The sequence below is a fragment of the Pantherophis guttatus genome, chromosome 1 (assembly GCF_059756535.1).
Source record: "Pantherophis guttatus breed Tessera chromosome 1, ASM5975653v1, whole genome shotgun sequence".
Taxonomy (NCBI): domain Eukaryota; kingdom Metazoa; phylum Chordata; class Lepidosauria; order Squamata; family Colubridae; genus Pantherophis; species Pantherophis guttatus.
The window spans coordinates 221,608,716-221,618,400 of record NC_142063.1 but is presented as its reverse complement, the minus strand read 5'-3'; the positions used below and the strand labels follow the sequence as shown (position 1 = coordinate 221,618,400).

Genomic DNA, 9,685 nt, shown 5'->3' with positions numbered 1-9,685 from the left:
AATGGCTTTCTTATTTTAAGTATACTAATAAATCCTTTTGGATTTTCAAGTGAAATGAGCTTTCAATTGCCTGGCACAGCATCTGAAATAAAATCTACCAGTAGATGGCAGCAATGCTACGTCTCTCAGATGGAATTCTATTGTCTGAGGATTTCCCCTCTCACAGGTGTGAACTGTACAACAACATTAACTTATAAATACAAGCCGATTAAAAGAGTCAGACTACTTTGCCCATGTCGGCTAGTTCCAACACTGTTTCAACAAAGAGAAGGAACACTTTTACATATTTTACCAAGAGTTTATCGTAAGTAATTATGATGGAGAAACTTCCATTTACCATTCATTGTTTTTCATCTTCTGATCCTTACTATTTTGATTACCAACATAAGTAGACAAGTACCATAGAACATAGCCGAGGCGATAAATTATATTATACTGCTTTGTAGCTTTATAATTTGCAGGGAGTTTTTTTTTGCGGGGGGGGGGGATTCCAAAATGATCCTTTTAAAAAGCATTTACTTAAGACTATAAAAACTTTTTGATACATGGGGTTTTGGGACATTTGGATTTTTGTCATTCACACCCACACACTGGAGAGAGAGGGAGGGAAGGAGGGTCATATTTTCTCAAAGCAAATCTGGAATTGGTTTAGAAAGCATTCATTTTTCTTGGTAATGCCAAGTTTGGTAATGTCATTCATTAGGAACATAATAAGAATGGGAAAGTATTGGAATATGAAAATGAAAATTATATGGACTTCAGTTCTGTTTACCCTTCTAAATGTTTGTGTCTGCCTTGATTAACCACCTGAAATGTAAACTCTCCATTCCACTCCAAAATGTCTTCAAAGTAATATCCACAACCTGACTGCTTTTATTGGACACTGTAAAATGGACTCGGTCAAATATATGTACATTGCAGGCCTAGGAGAACATCTTAATCATAAATGAAGTAAAGTTGCTTAGCTCCTTCTCCAGATGCAGTTGGTAAAAAACCAAGGCTTGTTCAGTGAGGCTTGAAAGGTTGTTTCAAGCCTCACTTTCTCTGTCTGATGAGTGAGTGCAAGCCTATGCAATTTCCATTAAGAGATTCCAATTACGGTTTCTAGTCCTCAATGGGTCACTTGCAAATGTGGCTAATGAAGAGAAAGAAACCACGGAAGCAGCAGAACCTGATCTAAATGCCACTTATAAAAAATAGCCTAGCATTAATAATCTGTTCAATTGGGAAAATAATTGGGCTCATCTGGCGTTGCCCTTCCCTTTCAAAATTATCTCTATTATTATTACTGGGAATCATTTCTCTCCGCAGATTTCCACCCCTCCCTGGTTCTGTGCAGAAGATGTAATATTATGTAGTCAAAGGCTTATTTGTCCAGAGTTTTTATTTGTTAAATTTATTTGCCCCCTATCTTGGCATCAACCATGATGCTAGAATAAACCGGCCTATCCATTTCGGTTTTCCTAGCTGCTGTCCTGGGAGGGCTACTTTATTTTGCAGCCAAATCAGCAGAAAGGAGATGCTGGTTCAAGGCAGCCCATTGCTTTTTCAGATGGTCCCTTTTCTTTGAAGAGAATATGGGAGCATTGTGGTGATTCCCAAGGCATTGAGCTGAAAGCCCAGGAGAGCATTTGAGGCGGCTAAGAAATAGGAAATATAAACAAATAAAATAAATAAATTCAAGGGCGTCCTAGAAACGAAGCTGCCTGAGGAGAAAAGGGCAAAGAAGATTCCACTAAACCAGCCTGGGGTCTCCCCCCCCCACTCCAGCCGTCTCACACACACACACAAACACACACACACACATCATTGTGGTTTGTATGTTGTTTCAATGCCTCTGTGTTGTGTGTTTCGACTCGCAGAGGGGTCGGCGTCTTTCCCCTCGACGGAGTCAGCAAACTCCCTCAGAAGTCCACCGGGCAGCCAGACACGAACTTGCCCACCAGGGCCGCCCCTCACGCTCGACGGCCGCCTCAGGCAATTCCAAGCGGGGCGGCTCTCTTCGCTTTAGTCCCGCGGTCGCCTTCTCCTGGGAAAAAAAAAATCCTCCTACCTGAAGAAGACCCCCCTCCCCAAAAAAGAAAAAAGTTGTCCCCCCCCCGCCCCGGTGCTCCTCGCTTTTCCTTCCTTGAGGCGCGGAGGGCTGCTAGAAGGCTGCTGGCTGGCATCGGCTTTGGTGGGCGCGCTTGCCGCCGCCGCCGCCGCTACTTCAGTCTCCATCCCCTCTCTGTGGGAAGAGATGGTTGAGTCCGGCAGGAGCAGCAGCAGCAGCAGCTACGGCGGCGGTGGCGGCAGCAGCAGCAGCAGCCTGAGCATCCTCTTCTGGCGCTAGCAGCTCTGTCAGCTGGCTGCGCTCGCCCGGTTGGACTTTCGGCTCTCTGTCTCCTCCCGACGGGGGGGTGGGGGGGACACCCCTTCCATTCACGCCCGCACCCTTTCCCTTCTTCTTCTTCTTCTTCTTCCTCGTCTTCTTCTTCTTCTTCAGCGGCCGCCGCTGCTTCTCCAACAGCCTGCCGCCGCCTTCCTCTCCTGTGTGGCTCCTCTTCTCCTCCCGTGCCTGGCGTCTCTTCGTCGACAGTCGTCGCGAGGTTGTTGCCGGCTGCTTGTTTTCCTTGCCTGGGAAGGAAGAGGACAGAGTCGCGGAGCGGAGCGGAGGATCCCTTTCCAGCGCGCCCGTCCCCGCAGTGGGCTCGCCGGCACTTGATGCTATGAGAAGGAGCCGAGCGGAGGCAGGCAGGCAGTCTTGCGGGAGGAGGCGTCGAAGGCTCTGCCGCCGCGGCTGCCACTCGCGGCACCCGGAGCTTCGCTGGCCGCTGCGCCGCCGCCTGGCATCGCCTGGTGACTCTTTGGCCCCGGCGGCCTTAGTCCCTTCGGCACTCGGGGCCCGGACGGGAAGCCGCGCTCGCAACTGAGGGGCGTCCCCGCGAGGTCTCTTTCTCTCCTCCCCCCCCTCCTCACCACCACCCTCGCGCTCCCCGCCGCCCGCCCCACCAACCAGCCTCCTGCCTCGGCTGCTTCCCTCTAGCTGGTTCGCCCGCCGTTCCTCTCTATGTGTGTGGAATAACTGCAGAGATGACTGCGTGGAAGCGATTCGAGGCTTTGCTGGTGGTGCTCAGCGCGGGCTTCCTCACTGCAGCTCAGGGTAAGCGCCGGCGGCTTTTTCTTCCAGCGAAGCGGAGCTGCCTCCTTCGGAGGGGGCAAAAGAGGATGGTGCACGAACCGGGAAGCTTGGCGGGGGTTGAAGGTGGGGGGGGGTTCTTTCCCGGGTCGGGTGGCTTGCTTGGTCTCCGGCCGGGCATTGCCTTCTCTGGTTTTTACCCCTCGGGGGACGTTTGTTGAAGGCGGCGGTCGGGCATGACGGCCCCCTTTGCCCTCTTTGCCCACCGCCCACTCGTTCAAAACGGCACCTGCTCTTCCACCCCGCCTATGGCTCTCCCGTGTTTTGGGGACGCTCTGTTGCCTTGTGTCCGGGACTATCCCGGGATGGAGGGAAGGAGGGAGGGAGGGAGGGAGGTGCACTTGCATGGATGGGTGAATGGATGGATGGGGGGGATGGGGGGGGGGAAATGCTAAAGGTGGCTATCAAGGCTTCCCCCTCCCCTCCCCTTTTAAAAATAGCAGGCTTCCACTTCCCGGGGCGTGGAGCTCTTTGCCCCCCACATGCCCCCTTCTTTCCCTCTGCCCACCGAGGAGAAGCTGGCTGTGAGGTTAAAGCTTGCCCCGACCAGGTTGCCTAAGCACTTTGTACCTTTCGCAAGTTGCAGGAAGCCAGCAGGAAAGGAGAGGAGCGCTTGAGTCATCCTCCTTGGGGCTCTCTCCTTTCCACAAGGCTTCTACAAAAAGCTCTCCTTGGGGCTCAGCCTAAAAAAAATGGGCAAAGCCTGTGTGTGTGTGTGTGTGTGTGTGTGTGTGTGTGTGTGTGTGTGTGTGTTTGTGCAGGCTTCACCAGCCTTCTCTATACTCTTACATGGAGGCATGGAGGCAGGCAGGCAGAGACCCACATTCCAGGATCACTTCTTTGCCACTGGCCAATCAACCACATTGGCTGGGTTGGGATTCTTTTATCTTTGAAATTGAGGTGGGCAGAATGCTGGAGGATTACACAACTTCCAGTTGATTTTTGGCCCTGTCCCCACAACTCATTCCATCCCACCACACACACACACACACACACACACACACACACACACACACCAATATCTTCTGAATTGCCTTTTTCAAGTTGGCAAGTATTTTATTGTGTGGGTGGGTGCCTATGGAAGAGATACTGGTAACCATGATTCTGCTACTCCAAGATAACAGCACCTTCCACTGTTGAAACTGGCCTCTCTCTTGTTTCCCTTGAAGCTCCCTGTTAAAACTCAGCTTCATGTATGTGACCAGTACACAGCAAAAGTCTCTTTCTGTAGTTGGCTTTTTGAAAAAATTGACAATGCTCCCGCCTTCCTTTGCTCTTTGGGTTTTGGTGCCCTAGTTTTTTATTTTTTATTTAGACAATTACTGAAAAGAATACATCATTCAAACATTTCTGTCCTGATTCTGCTATCTATTCCTCATGTGTAGGTGCTCTTAATTATGTCACATTGCCGCCCTCTAAAGTGATGGGGTCATTTTGTGAAGTGAGCATCCATGGAGATTCCACTTGCCTTCCCCCTCCTCCTTCCCTCCCTCCTTCCCCCTTCTTCTTTTTGGTTTTCTTTGAATTACTTTGGGTTGCCAGAGGGGTGGGGAGCAAGGCAAGAGGCAGAGAGGACATATTTCTGTTTCTTCTGAGATTTGTGCTCTAAGGTTTGCAGAGTTTGGAGCAAAAGCAAGTTGTGTTTTTAGTGCTCTGAAGCTCCTTCCCTCAGCTATATCCCTGGAGTTACTGCAGGTGACAAGTGATGCCTGGCTCTTTACTGCCTCTGATCTCATTTTACTCACTTTGAATAAAGAACGAGGAATTGAAATATCTGACCTGCTTCAAAATGGTGCTCAAAGGCCAGCTTTTGTATAAATGAAGATTGACCTTTGAGAGAGAGGGAGGGAGGGAGGGAGGGAAAGATTGAGAGAGAGAGAGAGAGAGAGAGAGAGAGAGGGAGGGAGGGAGGGAGGGAGGGAGGGAGGGAGGGAGGGAGGGAGAATATATATGTTGGGGCCCTCAGAATATGTTTGGGGTTACAACTGGAAGAATTCCCAGCCACCTTACAGTATCTATGACTGTGGTCTTGGGATATCCACCATGATGGATTTCATCCGGTTTCTCTGCTGCATGAAGAAAACTCTTTCATTTCATTCCCCCCCACATTGTGGTGCTCTCATTCTTTTTTTGTTCTCTTGGGAGTACAAGAAAATGGTGTTACTGTTTGCTCACCGGGATCCTCTTTGACTAGCCAAGATTTTCCTTTGCCCTCCTGTTGATGCCACTTAATAACATTGCTATGTATCCAGAATTTCAGCTCTGGGACTCCAGATTGGATGTGTGTGTGTGTCTGTGTGTCTGTGTGTGTCTCTCTGTGTGTGTGTAGTTGGATGGAAAAGAAATGCACACATCTGCATGTTTTAGCAAATCAGACTGTTATGATGTGGTTGCTAACAGCTGCCTGTGCCACCAGTTTTGCCAGCTTGGAAAGGAGCACTGAGATCTGTTTCCCAAGAAAGGATGTTATGTACCAGTTAAATGGGCTCATCCAATGGTATCAATGCCGATCCTATTTTATTAAATCCTGAAGAAAGTGAGTGGAAAAAGTTAGAATCTTGATACAGTTTTTTTCCCCCTTCAGCTACTGTTGAGGACTTAGACCTCTGATTCGTTCATTAAATGCATCATGATTGGCACTTGACACTTGTTATTTTAGGTTTATTTAATCTTATTATCATGTAGGAATATATGTATACAGATTCATGCTTAATCGGCACTGATCAAATGTGTGTGGCTCACAGATAAAGGAGATTTTATTCCATGGTGAGGAGTACCGTTGGGAACAGTTTTGTAAGAGTTAAGAATAGTTTGTGTCACTTTAGAGGGGAAAAAAACATTGCAGTGCATTCCGATGTCGTAGTGAACTAGACAACAGGTAAAAGAATAAGACAGTGGTAGCAAAAGCTGTGACATTTGACTTTTTCTTCCTCACCATTTTATGTGCATACAGAGGACTACAGCTCTGGTGTCTAAATTTAGCAAAATGTAAATCTGTGGTTGAAATTAGACTGCTTATAGAATGACTGAAAAAAAATAGCCATCACCTATTAATAGATCAGCCTTAGTTTTCTAAGTACGTAAAATCCTAATTAACAGAACACAGGAACTCTTATTTTAACTGTGCTGTGCAGAGGAAATAATCAGCTTTTTTTTATCGATATAGACTGAATACGGAATAATCTGAAAGGCAGCATTTCTATGGAGGAATATGATGGCATGCTGTTTGTAATGTTCCTTTCATTTTCACAATTAGAGAAATGTATTTTATCATTATCATCTGTATCTATATGTGCATGAAAACCCATATTTTAACAATTGTATACAATTTGCTAAATACCATCGTTTTAAAAAGGATTATTATATCTAAGTCTCCTTTCAGTATATTTTTGTAGGAAAGACCTACAGGAATTGATGATCCATCTATTTACCTTATTTTAATAAGTGTCTTCAAGCTGAAAAACAATACAAGTACATTTAACTAAGCAAACATTGGGGATACTTTTCAAGACTTAGTCCTGTAACTCAATTATTTCCGACAGGAAAAAGTTTTTGCATGCCAGTGCAGTTCATCATATGTTTTCTTGGTACCACTCCATACTCCATACCATACATATGATTTAAAGCTGAAATATGTTCGTCATCATAGCAGCACAAAGTAGGGAGGTTTATACATCATCGTACTAAAACCCAAAATGAAAAAAAAGATAAATGTAAGAAAACCTCTTCTATAACTTTACCTCTGTCACACTAATAACACATGCACTACTGGCTAATTATAAAGAACACGGGAGGAATTAAGGTTAGAAGAGTGCAGCTTCACTTTCAGTAATTAATAGGTTCTTAATATGTGCAAGAAGCTGAAAAGTAGCACATCGCTTGAAAGAAAGGGGAAATAATTCTTGTGATTAAATGGGGTATACTGTAGAAAGGCATTTGCTGCAGGTTATTATTATTATTATTATTATTCAGAAAGATTCTACTGTATGTGGGTTTGGGAGAATATATATCTTTTGTATGAAGGAAGGAGATCTGGCAAAATAAAAAGAAGAAGAAGAAAGATTAGTTATGTGGCTGCTTTGCTTCCATGCTTTTGAGATTGGCAGAAAAGATCTACAGTTAGTGACTGCAGAGATCCAGAGCCTGGGAGAACATCTTAATTTCCTTCCTCATTAGCATATTCACTGAAAGGTTTCAGTTGAATCACTAGCTTAGTTACCCTGATTAAAAAAAGAAGAAGCTGCACTTTGCACTTTAAATTTAAAGAGCTAATAGGACAATGATTACATATTAAGACGATATAGTCTAAAGGATCTCCCCCTCGGTTGGAAGGGTGTGCCTGTGGGTCTTTTGACCTTTGTTCTGCCAAACTTAGATCATTATGGCACAAGTCAAGCCACTTATTAAACAATATCCTCTTCTGTTCTTCACTTATCAAAATGTCATCTCCCAATACCCTAGATCAGGAATGCTTAACCCTTTAATACCCCAAGTCTCATCTACTCGGGTAAAGGAACTGGGTCCTCCCACGTCAACGTTTCCCCAAGAAAATAATGTTTATATTTATGTGTGTATTATGTATCGAAAAGTTTAAAGGCTTGATTAAAGTTCCAAGGACTTAACCCTGTTTCCTACTAAGATAATTTCTGAATCCTATCATAAAATGTGGAGCACATTAAAAACCATGGTACAGTTATCTCATGATAACCCTCCTCTCCTGATTTCATTCCAACTAATATAGATGGAGGATCTTTTCCTTATTATTTATCAAATAAAAAAGAAGATGCATAGGGTTTTTATTTCTTTAGATATGAGTTAAGAAGATAGGTTATATAAACCCCAAGGCTATGTGTTATCTAAAACCCCAGTGAAGCCTCAAAATCATAATCACTTACTGTGTTTTGCGAACCCCAAATATTAACCTTTGAACATAATTACTCTTTGAAATTTTCCACACATTTCCTAGTTCCCTTTCCCTTTTTACACTTTTCAATATCTAGGATATTTTTTTACAACTAAAAGGAAAAATGTGATGCCATTTTATATAGCCATTTTCTTTGGCTTTATTATATTAAAATGAACATACTGGTGTCTTATTAATAAAGCTCATCAGACTGCAGGTTCGAATCTCTCCAAGGCTCAAGGTTGACTCAGCCTTCCAGCCTTCCATCCTTCCGAGGTAGGTGAAATGAGGACCCAGTTTGTGGGGGCAATAAGCTGACTTTGTATAAATATACAAAAGGATGAAGGCTATTGCTTAACGCATTGTAAGCCGCCCTGAGTCTCCGGAGAAGGGCGGCATATAAATTAAAGCAAAAAAAAAACTGTGACTATTCAGCAAAATGTTTGCATGTGTTTACCCACTTAAATGGCACATACTTCCAAAGGAACATGAATATATTTATTGTAACACCTCACTCTTTGGAAAATACCTTGGTGAGGGGGGGTATACATGCTAGTCAGATAGCTTAATATTATAACTAAGAGTGATGCTACAACAGTGTCCAACCTGTGACCATCTGAAGCAATGCAGAATAAGGAGCCCTTCTTCTCACTGTATTTCATCCAGCATTTATATTGAGAAGCAGTTCTGTGATTTCATTTGCTGTTTCCACTGTTCATTGCTGCTAGCATGTCCGTTTCAATATACTGTACTCCTAGCATGCTGAGCTGACTACTTATAGTTGTACATGCTGAGGTTGTAAGGACAAGAAATTTTGCCATCTCTTATCTAAACTAGAAACTGGTTTTATAGGCATATTTCCATTATTATTATTATTATTATTATTATTATTATTATTATTATTATTATTATTATTATTATTATTATTATTATTGAAAATATCCATCCTAGAAAAACTGGCCCTGTTATTGAAACATCTTGGATGAAATCAGTGTACTCACCTTATCTGGCTTTTCTGATTATCAGAAGCATTCTGATCTTAAGAGTTAGTATTACATAAAGTGTTTATTCGTTTTTTGTGTGTGCTTAGTTTGAGCATATCAGAGTTCTGATTATCAGATTAGAAGTCCTGTGAGAGAATTAGGGACCTCCAATAATTGTAGAATTCTGTGGCAACCACCATGGAAATTACTATTTATTTATGCAGTGTATCACTGTACGTAGTGTACACAATATTGTTCCTATTTCCAAGAGCTTATGAACTAAAATTAGTCACAAGGAAACAGCAAGTACCATAAGAGAATGGAGGAATTAGACATAGTATTGATACTAATTGGCCTAAACCAATAGCAATTTATACTGTAGACATTTCAAGCCATACTAGTTACTAAGACAACAAATATAGCAGCTCTGGAAGTAAGACCAAAAATTCCTAGCATGCAAAAATCCTTCCTAGCATGCTTACGCATCAATAGTTTGGAAAAACAATAGTCAATCACATTCCATTTTCAAGATTCTCTATACTGAATTTCTTTGGAGGCAATTTTTATTCATCACAAACAAGCAGGCAAGCAATCATTTAACAAGCTTGTCTTTATCAAGTC

The 9,685-nt window shown here is 43.5% G+C and overlaps 1 protein-coding gene across 2 annotated transcripts in view; it reads left to right on the top strand.

Annotated features, from left to right (window-relative positions):
* The first annotated feature begins 2,229 nt into the window (after positions 1 to 2,229).
* Positions 2,230 to 9,685, top strand: part of CSMD1 (CUB and Sushi multiple domains 1) — a 1,102,994-nt gene continuing 1,095,538 nt past the window's right edge. For both annotated transcript variants that reach the window (XM_034436753.3, XM_034436752.3), the window contains exon 1: positions 2,230 to 3,142. In XM_034436753.3, coding sequence (XP_034292644.2) covers positions 3,073 to 3,142 — 70 coding nt within the window. In that variant the 5' untranslated portion in view covers positions 2,230 to 3,072. The remainder of the gene's footprint in view (positions 3,143 to 9,685) is intronic.